This window comes from Adiantum capillus-veneris, chromosome 11 (assembly GCF_014529385.1).
Source record: "Adiantum capillus-veneris isolate H3 chromosome 11, ASM1452938v2, whole genome shotgun sequence".
Classification (NCBI taxonomy): Eukaryota; Viridiplantae; Streptophyta; class Polypodiopsida; order Polypodiales; family Pteridaceae; genus Adiantum; species Adiantum capillus-veneris.
The window spans coordinates 7,153,111-7,166,932 of record NC_140941.1 but is presented as its reverse complement, the minus strand read 5'-3'; the positions used below and the strand labels follow the sequence as shown (position 1 = coordinate 7,166,932).

General features: G+C 46.5%; 1 protein-coding gene across 1 annotated transcript in view; it reads right to left on the bottom strand.

The window, feature by feature from the left end:
• Positions 1-1,032: 1,032 nt before the first annotated feature.
• Positions 1,033-13,822, bottom strand: part of LOC147446853 (mitogen-activated protein kinase 4b-like) — a 60,662-nt gene continuing 47,872 nt past the window's right edge. Inside the window, exons 5-6 of the mRNA XM_086522807.1 lie at positions 1,614-1,797; positions 1,033-1,527 (exon numbers count right to left, since the gene is read on the bottom strand). Coding sequence (XP_086378933.1) covers positions 1,349-1,527; positions 1,614-1,797 — 363 coding nt within the window. The 3' untranslated portion in view covers positions 1,033-1,348. The remainder of the gene's footprint in view (positions 1,528-1,613; positions 1,798-13,822) is intronic.

The window sequence follows — 13,822 nt, the reverse complement described above, 5'->3', positions numbered from 1 at the left end:
TGAATTTTAAGCTCACATGACATTTTGCATTTGGTATGACATTGGACTTGATGGCTTTAGTGAGGATGAAATACATAATTTCTTATTTTTTATCAATGCTAGTAATCCATTGTTGCATTTGGTGGGGTTATGTAAGTACATCATATAAAATTGATATAGAGTTGAACTTGTTAAACTGATTTGCAAGCTATTACTGCACCCAAACATGTATTAACTATGACCACTAGAAGTTAAAGGAGAGGCTTCCTGTAGAGAGTGAAGGTGTGCTACCATGATTTGGCGGGGATGTGTTTGAGCACGCGTAGGACCATACAACACGTTGTTTCCTTTCAAGAAAGAGGTTTTACTCCCCCTCCATGTAGATATACCCATAGACCTAGCACATTTGTTATCTTTGTGAGAGCACACACCCTACTTCTCTTTCTTCTTCAACATGCTTTGTGTAAGATACTCCTTAAGAGATGACTGTGCAACATACTATGCAAATCCTTAATGCTCTTGTATAGGGTGGAACGCGAGACAATGACACCATGCGTGATTACATCAGATATGTTGCAAAGAAGGATAAAGGGAAGGGGGGGGGTTAGAGAAATAAAAAACGCCCTAGGTATTGCACACAAAACTCTTTTCAGCTCCTATTTGACTACCAAAATCTTTGTAAACCTTCCATTCCTACCTTTTGCACACTGTTTTATCAAGCCAAGTTTCAGAAGAATAATTTGTGAAGTTTCTTTCTCCTTGATTTCGAACCTTCGACTACCACATTTTGAGCCTGCAATGAACTGCAGGTCCCTCGTGCTGGCTGCGTCTGTGAGAAGGTAGCCTCCGTGTAGGCACCGAGCTCAGGCAAATGAGCCCACATTTTCAAAAAAACGCATGACCCTACTTCTGCATGGCTAAGAACACGAGTTATACCAAACAATTAGAGTTGAAGTAAACAAGTAGAAAAAGAACACGATTCAATATTGTGGACACCTTTTAAATATTGTGGATAATACTTCTTTTAAAAACACTGCTACACACGCCATGAGCGACACGAGAAAGGTTTGTTCTTTACAATTACAAATTCTTAGATACAACCCACATGTAGGAAGATCATACACAATTTTGGCTTGCACATACCTAGAGCCATTGCAAGTCTCTAGACTCCTTATTACAAGACCCAATGAATGTGGTAGGAAGATCTCACTCACAAAAGCTTCTAAGTGCAAACAAATGTGTGGCGAAACTTTCTGATTGCGCCTTTTCCCTCAGAGGAGAAAAGGTGTCTGGGTAGCATGTTGCCATGCGAATATATATGGGGAAACAATGCATGAATTGCCAAAATTGGTAGACAAGAAAATTGGATCTATTGATGATGTGAGGGTCTCCTGCTGTGAGCAAAGGCTTCCTGATATATTTGTTCCCTGACGTCATCCTCCGATAAGCATTGCTCATCCATGTTGAAGTTGAATGGTCTAGGGCATACTGCCTCATCAGTTTCATCATGCAAGCCTGACAGATACGGATGCGCCAGAGCTTCCTCCGCTGTTCAACAAAAGGCAGTTAAATCAAACCCATTATACAAACAAGTAAGCGCCCAAAGATTGCAAGTCTTCATACATGTTAAATACCTGTGATTCTTCCTGCTGGGTTATATGTGAGCATCCTCTCAATAAGATCAACAGCGAGAGGTGGTAAGTGAGGAAATCTCGCTGCCAATGGCTGCTTTGTATGCCTCGGTAGCTGGTGGAGATATCGAAGAGCGTTCTCACTCCTAACATAACCAAGATCAGCATCGCTTGGAGAACCCATCAACTACATCACACCAACACCAAGACCTCTGTAAGAACTTTGGGCTATAATGAACGCTAGAGATTCCAGAATGCTCAACAAAAGCTACCACAGTGCTAAAACCATAAATAACAAGCAGCTTTAATTATTAATTACTAATCAATTGCACCTGGTGAATCTAATACTTATCGACTGCACCAATGATCCACGCCCGCAGCCTCGCACATGCAGCACGCACACACACACACAAAGAAAGAGAGAGAGAGAGAGAGAGAGAGAGAGAGAGAGAGAGAGAGAGAGAGAGAGAGATGAAATGATATATTAACGTCTTCAAAAGGCCAAAATGACCTATGAGACCATCAGATACAAAGTGGTGAATCTAATACAATGTCTGAAGTACAAGTACAAAAAGTACTGAATGTAAAAAATGAAAACTGAAAATGAAGTGTGAAATGTGAAATGTGAAAATGTAGGATAGGCCCTCAATGACAATCTGGGTGTCATGCGAGAATGCCTCTGATCCTCTGCTGGAGTCTCCGTCGATGGAGTGTGCTCCTGTGTCTCGGTCATGGTCGTCTCGATCTCCCGAGCTCAGTCGCCCTGCCAATGAGGGTGCCTCTGGTATGAATGCGGGTACAACCCTGTGCTGGTGGTTGATCTCCTGGCTCCCTCGATTCAAAGAAGTCTGTGATCTGTCTCTGTGACTGTCGTACTCCATGTCTCCTCAGCAGACTATCTCTATGTCGGTGTAGCTCAAGTAGATATAAGCCAAGGCATCTCTGATCCTGATACCTCATGACTCTATCTAGGGGTCCAAAACCCTCCCTGAATAAGCAATGGAAGCGCCCTCGTATCTCATAATACACAGTGCAATGGCATATGTAGTGTAGCTCTGTCTCTGTCTCTCTACCACATAGTTGGCATATCCTAGACTCCGGTGGTATCCCTCTGAATCTACCCGTCTCAATCTCCAGCTGGTGTGAGAATGTGCGAATCTGACCAATAGCACATCGCAGACCATGAGACAAATGAGTGTCCATGTAGCTCGGACGAGTCACAAACCCATCTCCCGAAAGTTGGAGAAGATTCTCTTTGTAGAAAGCCATCTTCGTGCCCAACTCCTGCATCGGCTCTACCCATGTCCTCCTTGTGTCCAACTGTATAAGATCCTGACGAATGAGTCTAGTGATCTTCGTCCGTGTGACTGGCAAGGAGGGTGCATCCAGGGAATACTGAAAAGGAGGCAATCTATCCATGCTGAGACCATGCCTCTGAAACCATGAGGTCATCTGCGCATACCAACATGATGCGTCTCCCTGCATCGCTAACAGTCTAGAGGACTCAAGAGCCAATCTAGTATATCTGCCTCTATGTGTATCCTATAGACTGTGCATAAAGGACATTGATCTGGTAAGAGCCTCAATCTCTATAGGAGGGGTGGCTACCTCCGCTCGAATAATCGCATGTGGTACGGAGGCCTTGGCTCTAATCATCCGGGATATCATACATACCAAGGGTCTCTCCGTGTTCCTCCAACTGTCATGATTCACAGATGGTCCCCAAACCTCGACCCCATAAAGCATAGCTGAAGCAACCGAAGTATCAAAGAGCCATAGCTTTGTTCGTGGTTCTTGAAACTGAACCTGCGAACACATCCTCTCTAGCCCTCCCAATGCCGCATAGGCTCTGGACACTCTAGTCTCTACTGTTCTCCTCAGAGTAAACCTCGGTCCCGTGAATACCACCCCCAGATATGTATTTTCATCTATTTACTCCACAGTGTCCTGACCATATACGAGTGTAGGTGCCAATCTCTTGACCCACTGTGGTGTGGTGTTAAACACCATAACCTTGGTTTTACCAAGGTTCACAGACAGTCCACTATCCTCTGCAAAGTTGTGCAATGCATCCAACTGTCTCTGCATGCCCTCTGGCAACTCTGATATCAACACAATATCATCAGCATATAATAATAAAGGGATCCATGTCCCTGCTAGCTGAGCGCCTCTGTCACCCTCTCTGTCAATGTAGTCAGAGACCTCATCTACATACATACCAAAAAGTGTAGGGGACAAAGGACACCCCTGTTTCACTCCAATAGTGGAATGAACAATGTCAGAAATCCCCTCAAGAGTGCGTACCTGGCCAGTCACTGAGCCGTATAAAACCATGATCCCCCATATGATCTCTGTGGGTACTCCCAACTTCAATAGCCTGTGCATCAATCTAGCCCTCGGCACTGTGTCAAATGCTTTGCGGAAGTCCACAAAGCAACAATACATCCGTCTCCCATGTGCCCGACCCTCCTCAATAATGGCTCTGAGTGTAAGAATATAGTCCAAAGTGGAGAAACCCCTTCTGAAGCCTGTCCTGCTGCTCGTATACCCTCATTTTCTACCCATTTACTTGGTTGCTGTTCAAGAATGGATGCATACAACCGTGCCAATGTGTGCCAATGAGAGAGAGAGAGAGAGAGAGAGAGAGAGAGAGAGAGAGAGAGAGAGAGATCTTTTCACGTCTATTAGAGGACTCGGCCTATGAGACGAGTCAAATATACAGGACCCGCGCTGCCCACGCCTTGCCCATCCTGCCCCCGCCTCTCCCCTGCTCCAACAGGCATTTTTAGCCTTCTGCCCCGCCCACCAAGCCTGCCTCCTCTGCATGCTAGCCTCCACCTCGCTTGGCCTTTATCCCTTCAGCATTTTCCTTTTTTCTTCAAGCTTACAAGCCCAGTAACTCAACTGCCCCCACACATCCACACATTTAAGAGTGCATGTTGGGGCACACTCCCACACGCACACTCTCACACGGGGGCTGAGGAGGATACTCACAATGACACATTCACATGCATTTTGGTTAGGGAGGGGTGAAGTTGGGTTTGGGGAAGGCATTGGATCAATTTGTTTCTTGGAATTTCGTTCCCTCTCTTGAGTATTATGGGGTCATCTCTAATCATATCCGAGGATCTTCAGCAGTCTAAAGAAAATCGGGGATTGTGTTGAGGTTCTCTCTCTTAGAGGCGTTACGCGTCAACGACTAGTTGTGTCAACATTCGAAAGTGGCTGAATTGTACTCTAGCCGCTTCGGACAAAGGCACCGTGGAGGACATCATCCTACGGGGTAGAGACACTTTCATGGCTATTTTATCGTCACACAAGCTTGCCTCTTGGACCATCAGCCGCACTCCTCTCAGCTTTAGGGACATAATGGTTTTTCTGCATCCATGGCACAAGGATCTTACATTAGCTGCTTTTGAGGACAGATGTCAGGTTCCAAAGTATCCTATAAAAATAGCTTTTCCAGAGTTGCCTGCACAATTTTGGTGGCCAGACATGTTGAGGCAGATGGGTTCTATCTTTGGCATACCATTCATGTGTTCAATCAGATGTGCCATCTATAAAGGTGGCTACCATCCATTGCACAATCTTTCCACAACCATCATTTTTGAGTGTGGAAAGGGGTGTTACACTCGCGGAGGATTGTGGTTATGGGCAGACGGAAACAGTGCCTTATATGTCATAAGATGGATTTGGTGAGTGATTGCCCTAGAGGGCGATGGTAGAGACAAACTGGACATAGGAGGAGACATCCCTCACAACCACAGCACGTGCTGGCCCCAAAGATTGTACCCCTTTCAATATTTCTTTCTTGATTGATGATTGCGAAGTACAACTACCGGGAGGTGTGTCTGTGTTAGGCTTCCAAGCTGATCTATCAAGCACCCCCAAAAGTACCATATGTTAAAAAGAGGGATTCCAAAAGCTATAGGTCCAAACACTCAAACAAATCCGTGATACATATGTCATGTCATGAGTCCGCAGATCACTGCGCGCTTTACGAAAGGCCACGTCATCAGTTTTTGCCTCAAGATTCTAGTATGGCCTTTTGGTCCCTTCAGAGATCCACTTATTGGACCATCCACTCGTGAGTTATGCCGTGCCCAAAAGCAGAGTCCCAAAAGCAATCAATTTTAAAAGCTTAAAGGCTTTAAAAAAATAAAGCAATTCTTCCAAAAAGCTGCCACTTCAGCCTACGTAGGTTTCAGCCAGCGCAAAAGCAAGAGATTCCGTACTATTGTCTGTATGCCTGCCATGTCAGCATGTCAGCCGAATCTGCGCCGTGATTTTTGGGATTTCCGTACTAAGTGCCACGTCAGCCTGTCAGCAGGTTTTCCGGGATTGTCTACCACGTGTCATGCTAGCCATCAGGGCGTGTCCGTGCCCCACTCGGCGAGTGTGTCCAGGGCCATGCCACGTCACCCATTTGTGACATACCCCCCGGCTGAAATCTGCATTTTCCGGACTGAATCCGTAAACTTCGTGGGATCTGATTGTGCGACGAGGAGCTGCTGCGGGAAGGTGAGATCTGCGAGGTTCGAGACTTGTTCTGCTAGGTCTAAAGGCTGAAAACTGAAAATGCCGATCCTACGGCTGATTCTGTTGCGATGATATGCAAAAACGCTGAGTTGTCCTGCAGATCAAGAACGCTAGGGCTGTTTCCTGTCCTGCTGCAAAAACGCTAGGGAATCTGCAGAGTTTGAGGCCGCCAGGTTGGTCTGCAATGCAAAACGTTGGGGCTGATCTGCAATGGAGAAAAACGCTGGCTGTTCTTGGCTGAAAACGCTAAGTCATCCGCTCGGGGGGCTCTTGCTAAAAAGGTGCACTGTGGATGTCACGTCCCTGCTGCCTCTTCTGCCACAAAGTGCTAGCGCTAAGTTTCTATTTATACAAACTTAGCAAAATTGGCCCACCTACTTTCCAACAAAAGTCACTTAAAAATGATAAGTGAAAAATGTCAAAAATAGGGAAAATAGGTCTGATGCACTGAAAATTTCCCCTGATGGATTCTGATGGGAATGCTTATGATCATGTTGTGTGCAACCGGAGGATATGCATCTAATCTAAGTGACTGGTCATGCACGGTCTGCGAACAGACTCACAAAAGTGCCAGATCACTGCCTATTCTAGACTGACTTGACTGACTGAACCCTGGTCATGCTATAGCTTGTCCACGAACACATAGGGTTGGATGTGTCACGTGACATCCCCTCCTTTTCAAAGTGAGGTACTGGTACCGAACTGTATGGCGTCGAGGGAGATCGCCAATAGCATCCGGAATCCTGGAAGAGACTCTTCGCCGAACCAACCTGATGTGTGGGTCGTGCGATACTTGAACTTCATAAAGGTCTGCAACACTTGCTTCTTTGGGGCCACGCCAAAAGCGACACAAAGTCTTTTGTGGCTCCTTCAATGCTTCAACTTCGTCTAGAGTCATGCTTCTTTCTTCTTCAAGAATCTCCATGGTTGAAAATTCTTGAAACCACTTTCAACACAAAAACATGAACATACCTATTCCATGTAAAGTGATTGGAAAAAATCTTGTCTTCCTCAAAGACTGTGCATGCAATGTAGATGAACAAAGATACAGAGTGCCAAACCGTTCACCACACACATGCAAACAATGAGATCTAATCTTGTCTTGCTGATCTAAATTAATCAACTGTGGCAATTCACAACGGAAATGCCAACGCTGGGTGCTCATACTTTCATGTGCTCTTTCTATGAATGTGTCGTGCCAAGGAGGAGACATGGAATGTGACTTCCTTGAAAGCATACTTTTCAGCTTTTCATGAACAATCCGCATACATTTGTGCTCATTCATGAGTGAAACGTGCTCAACGTACAATATGTCAAGCTTGTGGAAAGGGATCACATAAGGACGGTGACTAAAATACAAGAAACGATCACGAATGAAACACTCGATCAATGCGTGCTGACTAATCATGCGAACACATAATACCTCCTGTGAGGGTTAGTTGGACCTAGGCTCGAGAGCCAAGATCGCTTCTTCCTGAGGGGGTGCTTGGGACCTAAGCTCGAGAGCCAAGATCGCTTCTTTCTGAGGGGGTTCTTTGGACCTTGACTCGAGAGCCAAGATCGGTTCTTCGTGGTGATCGAATCTGCAATGAGGTTAGCTTCACTAGAAACAGTATCAACTACCACATCATTCTTGTGAACAATCACCTAGTGGTCATGCAAATCATCATGCTCGTGAGAAATCACTTATTTATATAGACGATTATGAACAGAGGATCCGAGGAGACCTCTAGAGGAGCTCACTTACATATTGACAAAGACACTACAAGATGTAGCAACAAAGGCACACCCACACGCTGAGCCTCACTAGCGACAACGTTCTGGGAGCATACCCCAGAATAGCTGGTATGATGAGGAGTGCAGAGAGACAAGGACCCGACTTCAGAGGGAGGTACTTCTAGGAGTCAGCACTCAAAGACAATCACGGATTGCTTCTCGACGTTTGGCGCGACAGAAGTAGAGGGCGTTTCTAGCTCGATTAGAGCAGGATTTATACTAGCTGTTTTTGAGCCACCATTCAGGCAAGGCATGGCGACTCTTCCATGGACATTCACCCCCACCAATCATCACTTCTACGGAGGTATAAGGTTAGTATGCATCATCTCTCTACACAGTCTCGGGGCAACCACCTCTTCTAGATCCACACATATGTGCTTTCTTTACGGCCGAGATGGTCAAGAAGGATATTGAAAGGATGAGACCAAGAGAGCATATGATCACGATGGCCTAGAAGCAGAGCATTTTATACATGCCAGAGATTTGATTGCAGAGCTTCTAGCAGTAATGTTCAACCGTGCCATGTGCGAGGGCCTACCTAATACTTGGAGTTTGTCTACTATCGTACCTATCTTCAAATCAGGGAACCCTATGGAGCCTAGCAACTACCGCACTATCATGATTGGAAACACATTGGCAAGGTTGTACGCATCCATCCTTGAGCAGCAGTTGAGTAAATGGGCACAGAGAGAGAGAGAGTGTACGGGCAAAAGGACAAGCGGGTTTCAAGAGAGGTTTGTCTACTCTTGATCATATTCTGACACTCGGAGCCATTATTGCGGAGGGAAGATCACATGGGAGACGGCTCTATTGTTGCTTTGTGGATTTCCGCAAAGCCTTCAATACGGTGTCCAAAGCTAGATTGATGCGCAGACTGCAAGAGATGGGGGTACCCATAGCGTTGATTTGGGGGATCATGGCTCTATACAGGTCAGCAGTGGGGCATGTACGCACTTCAAAGGAGATTTCTAATTTGGTTCACTCCCCTATCAGGGTGAAACAGGGCTGCCCGCTATCTCCTACACTATTTGGCATGTATGTGGATGAGGTTTGTGACTTTATTGAGAGGGATGGTGTTAGAGGAGCACAGTTGGCAGGGACATGGATCCCACTATTGTCATATACTGATGATATTGTGTTGATTTATAACTCCCCATAGGGGATGCACCGTCACTTAGATGCTTTGTACACATTTGTTCATGATAGTGGATTGTATGTTAACCTAGGGAAAACCAAGGTTATGGTGTTTAACACCACACCGCAATGGGTCACGAGGTCAGCTGTAACAAACTTGGACACCCCAAGTCAAGATTCTACTGCGACACAACAGAAATTCACTTTAAAACATTTCACAAAAGGCGAGACTGCCTGGCGTAGTTCCGTGCCAAGAGGTATTGGCCCCAAAGACTGGCGCCCCTTTCGGTATTTCTTTTTGTTGTGTGCAAAGTACAAGAGAGTCCACCGGAACTCACACTCAGACTCTGCATCAAGATGCCCTTAGTAATGAGGCCCTTGGACTTATTTATTCTTACAAGGGATGCCCAAAAGCAGAGCCCCAAAAGTTTAAACTCAAAAGCAACTATAACCAAAAGCTGCCCCAAATTCAGCCAATGTAATTTGCGGAGATCCATGCGTACTGCCACGTCAGCAGCCCAATGCGTTTTACGGAAATCTGCCACATCAATAGGCAGCTCAGATTTCGAGCATCCGTACAATTTGCCACGTCAGCCTGTTGACGCATTTCACGGACCTGCGAGCAGTGGGTGTGTCCGGGGTCCTACCACGTCACCAGTTTGGGACATACCCCCCTCTTGAAAGAATTGTAATCGCCCTCAATTACGCCTGCAAAACAGACAGAGGCCATAAATTGTCTTAGTAGACACTGATTGTTAGTACCGACGCACTAGACACAACACATCTAGTACTTGTACAAGACGACAATCACATCACTAGACATCACAGGACATCACTTGACATCACAGAACATCACATGAAAAATCACAGACAAATTCATTCCAAATCTCAAACCATGACGGATCCCGCCTTCTAGTCATATACAGATCGGTGTCACCACTAGCTTCAGCCAGAGAGAGGCTTGTGAGTGGCAGAGGGGGGCACACAATGCTCCCTATGATTGATTTGGACCCTTGTGTAGGAGTTCAAGTTATTGGTGTTTGGACCCGTAGGTCGAAGTTCAAGGCACATGCATCTGGCAGGGAACCAATCAGGCGTATCAAAGACACTATGGATGGGAGCGCCAATTCATTGTTATTGGTCGGATCATGGACAGGATGTGTTCCAGAGTTCATTATCTTGGAGTGTTATATTTTGCACGTGATATGTTCACAGTTCACGAATGGGGATTATTGGATGTAGTCTTGTCTACAGTTCAGATTTTCTACAGAGGCACTTGATGCTCAAGATGGCATTTCTTGAGGTACAGAGTTGAGGAGAGCAACACCGAGTTGTATCCAGCTGTCTGCATCTGTTGGGGTGTCCATGGTAGCTTCTTCATCGACTTGGTTTCACTATTGATGTCCACTATGAGCTGCAAAGAGGGTGTTAAAGTTTAGGTACCTCTAGTGAACTGCCCAATGTGAACACAGTATTTATTTTGGCTTTTAGGGATTTATTTCACTTATTTATCAAAGTCTGGGTAGGGCAATTTACTGAGGTTTCTATATAAGAAACCCTCAACCCCCATTGTATTATCATATGTTATCTCATTGCCTTAGTTGATTGGTTCAGTGCACATCTCTCTCTCTCTCTCTCTCTCTCTCTCTCTCTCTCTCTCTCTCTCTCTCTCTCTCTCTCTCTCTCTCTCTCTCTCTCTCTCTTTTTTTGAAAAAGTCAAGGCTGTATATTACTGAGTACAATATAATCCCCAACGGATGCCAAAATAGCCTATCACGTGAGGTGTACAAGCTGAATGTAAGGAGTAGAGCCACTATAGTGACTACTCGACTAGAACAATCTCATGGTGGTCGGTGTGATGAGTGGAGGAGAAACCACCGAGGAGGGGCATAATGCCACGTAATCTGTCCACCTGTCAGTGTGAAGAAGAGTGGGGATCGAGCCCAACACCGAAGGAAGGCAAATCGGCGAGCCTCGGCTGCTCGAGATGTACCTGAGGAAGAATCCCACTGCCAAATCAGGGTGTGAATGATGTCCAGCCAAATGCCAATGAGGGTATCCTGAAGGAGCTGTGGAGCCGCACTTAGAATGTGAAGACAACGAGCTCTCCAAACATTCCATAGTGTAATACTAGTGATGACAGAAAAAACTTCATCACGTGTCTGAGAATCCCCCTGCCAAGCAATCTGTGGTATCATAGCCAAAGTCCCTCGCCGATAACCAGTCGAGGTAAGCATGAAGGCTGGATCTGTGTCTGAGCCCTCGTAGAAAAGATGCGGGTCGGGCATCGGCATCAACCATGAGACAGATCCCCAAGTGAGAAATCCATACTGAACACCTGCTCTGCTGAGTAGAAAGCAAACTGCAAGCCACACTACATGGGAAGCTGAGCATGACCAAAGACAGTGTGCAGGTGACTCAAGTAGTCGCAAAGGACAATGAGTACATAACGGATCATGACCCATGGTAGCTAGCCAAGTCCCAACTGGAAGTCCCGCATGTGCAATCATCCAATGAAAAAAGAAATACGACGAGCCGCATGTAAATCCCAGATGGTGGACCAAAACTACTGCAGATAGGCATGGGAGAGGCCTGAATGTAACCAGAAACGCATACGAGTGGGCTGCTCCGGTTGCTGTCTCATCAATGCTAACCTTCCAATCCTGACAGTGCACTCAAAGAATGATACAGGTGCACCAGTGGGGTCAGAGTGAGGCCAATGCCACTCTCCTGGGTCCTGATAAAAATGAGATAGGGCAGGACCCTCCCACACCCAAAGCCTCCAAAGTGCAGCATCAGCGGAAGCGAAACGGGGGTCAACACAAGGACGCTTCCCGCGTGAGCCAACTACTCGTATGGCCTCCCATCGAGCGCCGGGGGAGACAAGTTGTGGAGAGGTGACATCATATGTCAATCTAGCATGAATCCCCGGAGAGTAATCAGTATCAACTGTGAACAGCATGGTGTCTAAACGAACTAATAAGACAGTGCTCTGAGCAAAGAGGCCTTCCCAGCCACAATGGGGAGGCATCTGAACCGTGCCTCGCATGACTGCATCCCACTGTGAAGGAACGGCAGAATCAATCTCAAGCAGTCGGTCTGTCACCCCGCAACCAATGTCATAATGTTCTGCCACAAAATCTGCATCCAGCATACGTGTCTCATGAAACAACCGCATAGAGGCAGCAGGGCCAGTGTCCCAAGCAGCCCAATCAATGTGAGCCCTCTCTCCAAGCTGACGGGGTGGATTAACCGAAGAATCAAGAACTACAGCATTCCAAATGAGAGGTTGGCGCTCAATCTCCTCACGACATGAGGGAGGTGAGCGTATGATAGCCCGTCGCATGGAAACCCAAATCTGAAGGAGCGATCGGATGAAGGGTGAGAGGGTGGTGGTGGACAAGGGAGCATCCGTAAAGAGAAAACGATACCCTGTATGCCAAGTATGACCCTCTCTAGTGTCGAGTCGTGGAGTCACTGTGCAAAGAGCGGCCTGAAGAAGCATCTTCCAAGATTCTTGACCGGGAAAAAGACCCCGAACAATAAGCTTGGTAAGAAGGGCGCGGCTCTGTAACTCTGGATCAATAATGCCAAGGCCTCCCTCTGACCTAGGACGAATAATCGTGGACCAGCGAACTCGAGCACGAGTATCAATAGTCCCATCTGTGCCACTCCATAAAATGTTCCACACTAGTCGGCGGAGCTGAGCTATCACACCGGAATGTAACATCCAACAAGAGGCCGTATACCATACTGTAGCCAGAATCACCTAGTTGGCGACCAATGCACGGCCAGCCAACGACAGATGACATGAAGACCAATGGCATAGCTTCCTGCGAATAGACTGTAGTACGGGTGCAAACTGCTGTTGTGAGGAAACATCAAATCCAACCTGAAAGCCCAGATATCTGCATGTCTGACTCGGCTGCAGCCATGTGAAACCATCAGCTACCCCCCAAGTAGGTATGTCATCACTGCCAATCAGTAACCCATAGGATTTATGCCAGTTAATGCGTGCACCACTGGCAATGCAAAAAACCTGTAGGGCCTCCCGCATGGCGTCAAGAGCAGCTAGCAAATAGCGCAACATGAGCATAGTGTCATCAGCAAGCAAACTCCTGATCGATAAGGTCAGGAGTTGTAGGTACTGGCATGGTCAAGCCACGAAATGCATGACTCTGAGCACGAAGAAAGTCGAACATAGTCTCTCCCACAAACAGATACAGATATGCTGCTAGAGGACATCCCTAACAAACAGATCGAGAAAGCTCAAAACTGCGACTGACACGGCCACCAATAGTAATAGCACTGCTGGCAGTTCTGAAGAGAGCGGAAATGCCTGAGATCCATCTCAAAGGGAAACCCATCCAGGCTAAAGATCCTTTGAGAAAGTCCCACTCAACACGATCGTAGGCTTTCTCGAAGTCAAGGATGAAAAAAGCGAGAGGTTCAGAAGATGATATAGCCCACTCTACTGCCTCATAAAAAGTGAAGATATTATCCAGGATGCATCGATCCATGACAAAGCCTGTCTGAGAAGTATAAATAATATCTGGTAAGAACGGCCGCAAGCGATGGCTGATCAGTAACGCTAGTATCTTATAGCCGAAGGGAGTAGGGTAATAGGTCTCCACTGTCGGAGCTGAGTGGTGTCACCCCCCTTCGGAATAAGAGATATGAGACCTGAACAAAGATCCGGATGCATATATCCTGATGCAAAGATGTCCTGACAACCGCGAAGCAGTGGTATATGCAATACGTCC